The sequence below is a fragment of the Cynoglossus semilaevis genome, chromosome 6, assembly GCF_000523025.1.
Source record: "Cynoglossus semilaevis isolate Cse_v1.0 chromosome 6, Cse_v1.0, whole genome shotgun sequence".
Taxonomy (NCBI): Eukaryota; Metazoa; Chordata; class Actinopteri; order Pleuronectiformes; family Cynoglossidae; genus Cynoglossus; species Cynoglossus semilaevis.
Window position 1 is genome coordinate 14,701,578 of NC_024312.1, and position 11,291 is coordinate 14,712,868.

At 41.0% G+C, this 11,291-nt stretch overlaps 2 protein-coding genes and 1 long non-coding RNA gene across 4 annotated transcripts in view; 1 reads left to right on the top strand and 2 right to left on the bottom strand.

Annotated features, from left to right (window-relative positions):
* Positions 1 to 1,089, bottom strand: part of phrf1 (PHD and ring finger domains 1) — a 75,889-nt gene extending 74,800 nt beyond the window's left edge. Inside the window, exon 1 of the mRNA XM_017033179.2 lies at positions 63 to 1,089. The gene's annotated coding sequence lies outside the window, so the exon portion shown is untranslated. The remainder of the gene's footprint in view (positions 1 to 62) is intronic.
* Positions 1,090 to 2,140: 1,051 nt separating this feature from the next.
* On the top strand, positions 2,141 to 3,852 carry LOC112487083 (uncharacterized). The gene is made up of 2 exons (XR_003049809.1): positions 2,141 to 2,378; positions 2,704 to 3,852. It is a non-coding gene; the product is annotated as an uncharacterized LOC112487083 (long non-coding RNA).
* Positions 3,853 to 4,741: 889 nt separating this feature from the next.
* The window catches only part of rassf7a (Ras association domain family member 7a), a 28,943-nt gene continuing 22,393 nt past the window's right edge, over positions 4,742 to 11,291 (bottom strand). For both annotated transcript variants that reach the window (XM_025055936.1, XM_008312338.3), the window contains 5 exons: positions 9,886 to 10,083; positions 8,277 to 9,196; positions 6,531 to 6,705; positions 6,333 to 6,440; positions 4,742 to 5,039 (listed from right to left, as the gene is read on the bottom strand). In XM_025055936.1, the coding sequence (XP_024911704.1) occupies positions 5,008 to 5,039; positions 6,333 to 6,440; positions 6,531 to 6,705; positions 8,277 to 9,196; positions 9,886 to 9,988 (1,338 nt within the window). In that variant the 5' untranslated portion in view covers positions 9,989 to 10,083 and the 3' untranslated portion in view covers positions 4,742 to 5,007. The remainder of the gene's footprint in view (positions 5,040 to 6,332; positions 6,441 to 6,530; positions 6,706 to 8,276; positions 9,197 to 9,885; positions 10,084 to 11,291) is intronic.

The following is an 11,291-nucleotide window of genomic DNA, read 5'->3' on the forward strand; positions in this document are numbered from 1 at the left end:
TAGACTATAGACCTTTTTTCTTTTTTTTTAACAACAACAACAAAGAACACATTTACATGTACCTTTTGTTTTTGCTGAAAAGTACCCAGCTCCAGTTTGCTCTCTGAGTAACTGGCACACATTTGAGCCATGATGTTGGCACTTTGAATGTAGTTCAGATAACTTTCATAGTTCTCACACCTTAAAACAGTCATATTCTGCGGCAGGTTGTTCTCCATAAGTGCATCCTTTTCCATCCTTTGATGTTTCTGCATTGGGATTCATCAAAGGCTTCTATCCTATCCTGCATATGCCTAAAAAGTAAGTCTGCGTCAGGGCAGTTTCCAGGCACTGGAGAGAATCAACCTGCATCATCTTCACACTTCATTCTCATAGACCACTGCTTTAGTCAGACACCTTGTGCTGCCAGCTACTGCCTGAGTTGCCTGTGCTTTGAGTTGTCAACACTTCTATCAAAACAAAAAATCAACTAATTTAGCATTAACTTACAGTGATCCCAACAAGGGTAGAGCTTTTGTGCCTACATTCACTTCTCTCTTACGTTCTGCAGTTTTTCAGCATCCTTGAGATTAAGCCATGAGAAAAGCCTTTCTTGACCCTGAGATTAATCTATTTTATTTGAAGACACAACAAGAATGTTAGTGTTTGAACCTGGTAAAGTGCCCAGTTGATGGTGATCGGTGTTCCTTGCTTTTGCCTTATGACAAGATGATCAGGGGTTCAATCCCCTGCTCTGACATATTTTGTATTTGTGGGTTACATCTGAAATAACTAGTTTCTACAGTTCAGAAATGCTCAGAAATGCTTTGTTAATTCATGGTGGCCCAGTGATGCAATGGTGAAAGTGAATAAGAGTTAGGAAAAAAAGGGGATGAATGGGTGGATGGTAAATATTTAAATGTAGCGGTGTCTCAAAAAAACTTTTTCTTCTTTTGGTGTCTCAAAAATGCATATGAGACTGATAACAATTCCATTCCCATGATGGAAGAAATAAACCTGTCCACAATTAAAGCTAAAAATAAGAATATACTTTATTGTACATGTATGAACAGCTTCATAATTAGCACAAGCATATCCTATTTATAGTACATTAGATTACATAATCTAGATTTTTTTTTTTAGATATATTTTTTGTTTGGAGTTAGAGTTACAAATTGTGGTTTTCAAAATACTCCTAATTTATTTTCATTTTATTTTATTTAAAATAACCAATTGCTGTAATAAAATTTTACAGACATCAGTATTTTACAGACATCAGTTCTATATCATTATATCAGTTCTATATCATTTTTTAATAAACCTGTTTTGAACTTTATTTAGCTATAAAGCTCCATCATCATCATCATCATCAACTCTGGGTGATTAACCCCTGGCTCAGACATGAGTCATTTGTTAATCCAGAAACAATTCCCACTCACTAGTCTCCAGCCAATTCATGTAAAATGATTGTGTGGATAATTTCTTTTCTTTTCTTTTTTTCATTTATATAGAATAATATAGTCGAACCAACGCACTGAGCTCTTAAAAGACGATTCAATAACTGTATGTTTATCCCCATGTATTTATATTATATATATCCTGGTGAATGAATGGGCGTTTTCACATCGTAATCATCACCACCATCATCACCGTCACAGTCACGGACCACCTCCTGCACCTCCCGGCCTTCATCATCAGATCATCATACCATGCTGCATCCTTGGTACGTGCGCAGCCACACTCAGCTCATGGCAACGCTGTACACAAGCGAGGCGGCTTCAACCACTTCACGCTTTAGGGGTAAACCGTCCAATGTCAACGAAGCCCGGGCGCTCTTCTGCAACTTCTAGCGGAAGGTGTAGTAACACACGGAGCTATTTAAAGTCTTAAAAAATCATCTCACACCGACACTTGCGGTTGATCGTGTGTCAGAACAGGAAGCTGGTGACATGAGAATGGTTCATTCCTAAAGTACGACGTGCAAAACTGAACGCACCGCACCCCAACTATAACTCCAATAACCAGCTGAACGTGCTGACCTTTGACGCACCGCCCTTTCCATCGTCTGATTGGACAATATAATGTAATGAGCGGAACAAGTAAGTCTAATACCGTATGTCATTGGCTTGACGTTATGTTAATCTCAAAAACATTTGCATAACCAGGTCGGGTTGCAGATGCAGGGGAGTGTGCAGAGAAGAGGTAGTTCAAGTGACTGAACTTCTGCGTCGGTGAAGACTCAGCTGTAATCTTATGTGCACTTAACTCAGGCGTGGTGATTTTATTTTAACAAGAAAAAGAAACTTTTAGAATGTTTGATTAGTGTAATGTTATAGTTTTCTAACGTATACATTTTATATTGTATTGTTTAAAATTACTCCCAAAGAAACTTGGCGCTGGTAAGTACATTTCTGAATTTTCTTTATTCTATAAGACATATGTATTATATTTTTTATTAAACATATCATTAGACATTTATATTTTATCATATGTTCTCCTGTAAGCTGTAAACAAAAGTCAAGACAAATTATTTTGATACTGCAACTCAGATCCTGCTATAATTGTTTTATAATAATCTGACTGACAGTTTAACAGTGAGTTAAATGAAGTTTCACAGTATTTTGTGATATGTTGATTGTTTTCTTATCAGAAGTGAACAACTGGTGTTAACCCGTACACATTTTTCATTTATTGGTTTAATACACAGCCTGTGTTCCTCCACAGGCTGCATGCTGTTGAAGGTTGCGGGTGAAATTGCTGATATCTAAAAGCAGGTAAGCCACTGACTAACGCACATTGTGTCAGTTGCCAGTTCCACTGTGCGTGTGACAGCGGCTAACCTGGTTTTGGGAGAACCACTATACCTTTTGTACATCTGGACAGTACTGACCAGCAGGGATCATATGAGCCATTTATACTATCCATACCACAGTTCAGTGCTGGGACACGCATGCTCCACATGCGCAGTTCTTTCCCATGCCACTACTGTATCGTTTAACATATAGAGCAGCTCCACTGTCATAATCAGCAGGCACTTTTATGTTTCATTTTCATAACCGCGAGGGCTTTATGTTTCATTTTCACAAGTGTGAGTTACAGGTTCAATGTTACCGAGCAGTGCCATATCATTCTACAGTGCATCTGAGCACATTTGAGTACTGTATATCCCGTCTGACATCTAAACAAGTTAACAGAGATTAAATGAGATTTCTAAATGTACACTTATTTTCACTTAAAAAAAACAACTAATATTGACACCAAGTATTTTTGAATGTACGTGGCATGTTTTTAAATGTCCTGTTTTAAAATAAAATAAAAATTCCCAGCATTCAGAAGTGTTTTTTAAAGTAATTTTCCAATAATGAACTATTACTCTTCCTCCCTAATGCTATCTAATGTGATGTCAACTACCACGGCTACTGCAAAGTTGTAAAATAAAATTGCTAAAAATTCAATATGTCTGTGAGGGTGAGCTGTACTCCCAACTGTGCTTTGTGAGTCACTGTGACACAGATAAGTGCAGTATGTCAGACTCATTAACTTGAAGACCCATTAATCATCACACAGTAATGTGGATGTGCAGATGCGGATGCTCACACCCGTCCACTTTGCTGGGGTTCTTTCCTAGGCACTTTTAAAAATATGTGGTCACATATATTAAAAATGTATTCTAAAGTGGACTTGTGTGGAGCTTTACTCTGAGTTCAGTCCCAATTTGAGTCCCTGTTAATGTCCTGTTAAGAGATTGTGTCCCCGTTCAGATTTAAAGTCAGTGATGTTGCACCATTTTGACTTTATGTGATTGTGGTTGAAAATGGTGAAATGTCATGACATTGGAGCTTTCAAATGAATAAAGCATTGTCTTGCAGTGTATTGATTTTCGTTTTCCTTACCTAATGAATGTGATTTCTAAAGTTGTATTTTAAAGCATAATTTGTTTGACTGTGTAAATAGTCATTATTACAACATGGTTTAGAATCAGTTATATGGAATATAATAGTTTTGGAGTTATCTGACTGGCTAAATAACCCCACATTATCTTAGAATTTGACCAAACCAACCAACCAACCAACCAATTTGACAAAAACATATTTGTGGGCTTATCTGGTAAATGTCAGCGTCTATGAACTAAACACTCAGGGAACCTGTGTCACTCAGTCAGTCTGTGGCAGCCAGTATATTTACTCTCCTGGGTAAACAAACAGGAAAGGGGTGGAGGACTACTGTTCTGTGCAAAGGCCTGGAGTTAATCTTATTTTTATAATCCCAGAGTGTTTTTCAAAATGACAGAACAATAATAGAAGTGTTAAAAACTAAACAGCCCTTTGACATTAAATTATTTTTATCCATCCCAGCACTTTTACTACAGAGTTAATGTTTCTTCTAGATAGACTTTTACATCAACGGTGTCATTAGTAGCAAATTTAAAACTTGTTTCTGCATCACAGCATTCGCTCAGTGAACTCTCCATCAGTAATCTGTGAATTTCAGATTTAAATGACCCAGAACAGATCATGCATCATGACAAGACACGTCCCAACTCATCAGTAAGGCATGAATATTCCATCATCTTTAATATATTCATAAAATACTTCATACAGCAGCTATTCTACACTGCAATTTTAAGAAAATGGACGCTGGTGTATGAAATATTTACTGCTGGTTTTTGCCAGATGCAGTGTCATTCTGCTTCAGCTTTTACCAGTGATTATAGGTGGTACTTCAACAGCCTGGTGAGAAAAATCAATCACACCACAGAAAATGATCTAAAACAATACACAATTTATTATACTTAAATACATCGTCATGGTGATATTTTTCTTAATAAAATGATTCTAAATTATTTTACATTTCATACAGACACAGAACAGAGGGTTAGAGTAGAAAAACATACTCTGTAAATATACTTTTGTCTCATGTACATTATGTACACCATGGTAGCACGACCTACAAAGAAACAGGGTTAAATAAGAAGTGACGGTGACAGAACAGTGAACAAGATTCCCCCTTGGCCCTGTGGTCCATGTTTTATCTCCACGATGACTCTCGGGATGTCAGGACTGCAAGACACAAACATAAGTGGGGGTGATGATAATCCCTTAGTGTGGAGAGAGAGAAAAAAGACCACAGATTGGCCCGTAAACCCAGATTAGAGAAAGCTGAGGTTCTGAAGTCAGTGATATTTCTGAAGAGAGCGCTGAAATATTAGTCACTGCTAAACAGAAAAAGAAACAGTATAACCTTAACGATAAAATGATGAAATGAACCACCAGGAAAGACCACACTGCAGATGATAAAGAGAAGTACACGAGCCAACACTGTGACCTGTCAGCATCAAGCAAAGATATATATTTAAGGTAAGTGCTATTGTGCTATTAATAATAGCTAGGTTTGGATGGTCGGTTGTGACAAATGTAGCAGCATCATTCCACCATTTAAGTTTGTTATCAGGGTTAACTTATTTACAACATAAACAGTACATTGAGACACAGGGTCATGACAGGTCAAATGTTGCATGTACTTCAAGCAAAAGAATCAGATGCATCCATCCCAGTGGAGGTAAAGGAAAAGTACTGTAACAAACCATGGGCCCGCGTCGCTAGTTTTGAAAAGCATCTCTTGTTTTTAGCAATACGAGGCGCCTTCTCAAAGTGAAACAGAACCAGAGAGATGCATTTCTGCCTAGACAAACAGGAGCCCAGGTTTCACACAGGAAGAGAATGAGACAGTGCAATACATTTTTGGTCCAGCCCTTCCTGAAGAGGCTAGTGTTCTTTGGGAGTCAGACATCACAGGCAAGGTATTGTACAAGGCAAAGTACAGATTCAACCCCATGTCACATTCTGTAGACTGTACACATATACTGTATATAAAAAGGCAACCTGACTTGACATTGGTCTGATTTGTCTTCATTCACTGTTAAACAAACAGTGTTACAGCTGTTTGCAGACTGTGGAATTTAGGGTGGGAAGGCAACTCTGTATTAACAGGAAGAGAAGCAGCTACCGCTAGTCCAGAAGCAAACGGAGAAGAGAGAGTTGGAAAGAACATTAAAACTACATGGATGGTAAAAATATAAAATAAACATGCGTAGGTTTTTTATTTTAATAATAAAATAATAAAATGGCTGTAAAATCCTAGAAGAGCATATCATTAGATATGAGGAATCGAGAGAATTGAAGTCAGCAGAAAGCCCTCCACCGTACATGCACTTCTACCACCAACACCAAAAAACAGCAGCTTTAGCTTTAAACCCAACAAGCAGGTTTAACTAAAGGGGGCAAAGGGCACTGGGACCAGGAGAGGAGCAGAGCAGGATGGAGGTGGGAAGCAGCAGTCTCACACATACACACCCTCAGGATTCAGACTGGACACAAGAGGGTTTTGTAGGTTGCGTGGATGTCCTAGGAATTGTTTAGCTGTCGGGCGAGGAGGGGATTCTTCCAGAGTCGCACTGCAGCCTGAGGAATAAGGGGTGAGAAATGTGTTTTAGTTGACAGCGCTAGCCGCTAACAGTTGATCAGCTGAACAACATGTTTGTCTCTCCATACTTCCATTCCTGTATCCTTCTTGTAAAAGATGTGCAAGTTCCAACTGCTCCAGCTGCTCTTGAAAGTCGCTCCGTAAATGTGTGTGCACAGGCAGGACACCTGTCTGTTGGATAAACTGCTGGAGGTTGCACTGTCTCAGCTCTTTATTCAGCTCCTCCAGCTCCTCTTGTTTGGCCTGAGGGAAAAGAACAAGAACATAATCAGAGAGTGTGAAGGGCTAACTGAGGCACTGGGGGCTGCAAACATACAAAGGCACAGCAAATTCAAATAGTGTGTTAACTGAATGGACGTGTTATCTAACGGTGACAAGACATTACTTACTAACGACCTCAAGAGGGCAGCAGAGCCTGAACATCTACTCTCGACATGCTCGTCATGATCAAGCCATTACACCACGATGAGTCACGGAAGTTGCACAACTTGAGATTCCACAAGCCCTTGACGATCAAATTAACATTTAAATACCAAATATCACCCGTCTGCTGCCTTTTAAATACATTTTACAGACTATATGTTACAGAAAAACGGGTCAATTAGCCTCGATACGCTATGAGGGAGATATGAGAATTGGTCCTCAGAGACTGTGGTGGACCTAACCTTCTTTTTACACATTAGACTGCTCCCACAGAGGGAAGCCAATCAGTCTAAAGTCCCATTTGTCATCAAATGAATGTGTGTGCACAGAGCAGAGGGAGCTGCAGCAGAGCGTAATGGCTCCAGTCTGCTGTTTGTGACCATACTAGCTGTATGCGAGTACGCATGTGTTACTGACGTTAGACCTGGGAGTCTGCTGAGTCAGGTCACACCTGCACCTCGGCCTCCATTAACCTAATGACAGGAATGCTGTGCTCATCACCACCTACAATTAAACACTTGTCTGGCAGCTTCCAATGATTAGCCCACTGATGACACTGCCACAGTTGCTGCAGAGCTGGACTGAATGCACTTCAACCTGCATATCATGTTAATGCCATTTAATTTTTTGAAAAAAACAAAACAAAACAAACAGCAATCTCTTTGCATTCAGACAATTACAGCCCAGGTGGCAAACCTGCTTCAGACACTTGTGCTCTTGTGTTGCAACACAAACCTCTGTTCTGTTGCTACATATCATATTTTGTCATTATCATTTACCTTATTGCAACAAGTTTATTTTGTAAACCCAATTCAAATACTATAGTCTTTGTTGATAGAGAAACTGAATCACACGACAAGAATTCTGCAATTACTGAGGCATCACCGCAACTGTTCTCAGTCCCTCGGCTGAAACCAGTCCAAGTCACATTTGTGAAATTGAAACCAATGTCTCAGAAAATCTTTTTTTTCCCAGTAGATCCAATAAAAGGAACACTTGTTCTAGCAATCAGTCCTCTTTAATGTGCTCTTTTTTCCACAGGGTACAAGATTAAGATTTATGTTACTGTAGTACAACAGAATGAGTAACCATATAATCACAAGAAGCGCACAAAATGACACCTCACAAACCAGTTCAGTCAGTCAGACAATGAAACAATTCATACAGAGTCAATTTAAGAATATAATAATATAATCTGTTTGATATCAAAATGGCAAAGTAATTCATGGTTTTCATTTCTTTTCTGCAAGTGTCTCTGTATTGTTGCGTGCCTGCTGCTGTATGCAGGTAGGAGAGGGATACAGGGTCTCTGTGCAACCCCCCAAACACTGACTGAATATGGGCTGACGGATTTACAGCCCTCTTTCTAGAACTGTGACCTCTCTCCTTACCTGCAGCATAGTCTCTGCCTTTCCCAGGGCCTGGTCGTTCTCAGACAGCTGCTCCTTTAGCTCCGTTCCCTGTCTCTCCTGACTTTGGAGCTCAGCCCTGACGGCATCCAGAGACTCCTCAGGTCCGTTTGTTTCCCCTTCTGCTACGCTTTCCCGCCTGATCTCTTGCTCCAGCTGAGCAGAGTGAACAGAAAATTCGTGGAGCCGCCTTCCACAATCGTCCAGTTTGGCATGAAGCTCCCCGAGCTCTCTCCTCATCCCTCGTTCCCTCTCCACTTCTACTTGAAGCTGCTCCTCCCAGTACTGCTCGTGGGCAAGCTCAGCCTGGTTCCTCCGCATCACTTGCTCCAAAGTGTCTATTTCTTCCTGCAGTCGTGTATCGGACACCGGAGAGGAACATGGAGAAGTGTAGGGACAATGTGAGTCTTTCTCTAGTGCTTCTAGTTGAGCCTCAATGGCTCTTAGTCTTTCTTGTTGTTGAAGAACTTTCCTAAAGACTTCCTCTTTGGAATGGCCTATGGTTGGAGAAGACGATGGAGATGGCACATGTGAGGATGTAGGGCTAGGGGAAGGAGACGAGGAGGATCTCTGTTCAGGGGAGTCTCGAGGTGACCTCTTGAACTGTTTTGCTTTGGTTTTGGGAGAGGAGGATGGCCCCAGGTTAAAGGTCAGTGCTTTTTTAGGTTGGTTGCGTTTGGAAGGCTCTGGCTCAGAATGTTTGGCCAGTGACAGAGGAGATGGCCTGTCCTGTTTTGACCCAGGTCCGTCACTGCTGCTAGGGCCTGTGCGCCGGAGGAAAAACTGAACTTCACTTCCATGCTGACCTAATTTAGCCAGAGACTCCAGAGGTCTCTCTGTGGCCAACAGCTGCCTCTCAGTGTCCCGAAGACGCTGGATTAGAACATAACGGCCAGTCTGACCTAAAGGACAGAGGGACACAGAACAGATGTGTGTTGTTGTCTGCTCAAAACAAGGCCATTAATGAAGTTGTACACAGACACAGATGAAACTAATTTACTTAATAATATCACATATATTAATTCAAACTTGTAATGAGTAACTTAAACCTCATTTGTTCCTGGGTATAATTCAGTAATAATAATATAATTTGTTTTGTCACCCCCGCACCCCGGAGTACCACTGGAGTAAATACATGTAAAGTAAAAACATTAGATGCTGTACGTCTGTATTTTAAGACTTAAGTTATCGGCTACTAAATTTGATTGACAAAATGTGTGGAAAAAAATTGTTTCAAAAACATGAAATGTTTCCACCCGGGCCTTGAAAATAGGACAAATCCTCCTCAATGATTTAGCAGACGGAGGGACATTAGGGAGCATTAAAATCTAGAGTTTATTTTTTCAGTGATTTGACATCATATGTCTGATGTACAGAGAGAGCCAACTCAAGTCAAGGCTGACTCCAGGGGAATTTCAGCAGAGCTCTGGAAGGAGAGAACAAAACAAGACATCTGCACTCTTGTCTGTGTTCAAAATCCCATTAAACACAACATTGTCAATTCTGAAACAAGTTGACATGGAAGTACAGTTTGGACACTCATGTGATATAAAAAAAGTCATATTTATGGTAAATACTTGGAGACACTCACCAATGGCCTGTGCCAAGGCAATGACCACATCTTGGCAGGATGTTTCTTCAGAAAGGCCACACACCACCCGCACCACACCGTCCACCCACACTTTCAGCTCCATCTGGTACCAGGCTGAGTCCGTATGATGGAAAAAAAAAATTCTTTTAAGTCTTGATGTTGTGGTTTAGCTCAGGTCAGCACAGCATGGCACCAAATCTGGAAGAGAAGAACATTTCCAAAGATTTAGGGAGTTGATGATGTGACTGAAGATTATTTTAACTCGCTAGTTGGAGGAAGGAACAATGAACAATTCTGCCTCTCTGCATCAAACATGCGCTCACCAAGCTACAGGTGCTACACCCACAGAGAGTGACAAAACACAAGTGATGCAACTTGATGTCAACCTTCTGAAGACAGACTGAGTCTGTTGTAATATATACAGGTCCATAAAATCAGGTATCACGGCACTGACGTTCGGCCGAAGTTATAACAAAACGCTGATGTCACTTGTGTTTTGTGTTGAACAGCATCATTAATTGTTAGTGTCAACACGAGCAGCTGACGGACAGAGCACAATTCCTACCGGTTGGTTAAGAGTCACAGCAGAGTCTGGTGGACCTGGGAGCATAAATACCAATCTGTAACCCATTTAAACGCTCTACTGCGCTCCTTCAAAGCTGTTATGATAGCTAACTGCCGATGGGAACAGACAGAGAAAGCGGAGTAACTCGAGTGTGTCTCTGTTTGAGGGGAATGTTTGTGTGAGTTGACTGAAATAAAGGGTCTGTGTGTGTACTTTTGATCCCCTCCGAGGGCAGAACAGCAGGGTAGGCCAGCACACGCCTGGGCAGCACGTTTTGCCCAAAATAATATCATTATCTTTCCTCTTCGGTCTGCATGTCTGCACATTTACAGCTTAGCTTGAAAACAAGGTAATAAAATACCACAGTGCTCATAAAATGTAAAAATGCCTGGGGTGGTAGGCTTATCTGTACAGCTTGGTACAGAAAATAAAACTTTGCAGCCTAAATGGGTGGAAGACAATTCTTTACCCACAGTCAGACAGATGGTGCAATCCCAATTTTCTGCCCCGTATTTAGTGGCTGGCTCTGCTCCACTGGCTGTCTATAGGGAGCTGCTCTGGAGGAATGCACTGACTTCATCTGTAGCAGGAAGTATTCCTGCTTTTCTCAACAAAGCCCTTGCCCCCCCCCGCTGCTGACCCGACTGCCCTACACCAGCATTACTGCACTGCTGTTTGAACTTCAAACACAGACTGTCTGATGTGGCAACAGCACAACCACACACCGTGCACATGGGATGTGACAACAGAGCCAGCCTGCGAACCTGAAGAACCAGATGGATAACAGGAAATGCGACAACGATGAATGATCACGTGTTTTAGAGTTCCTGTGAAAAGTCTA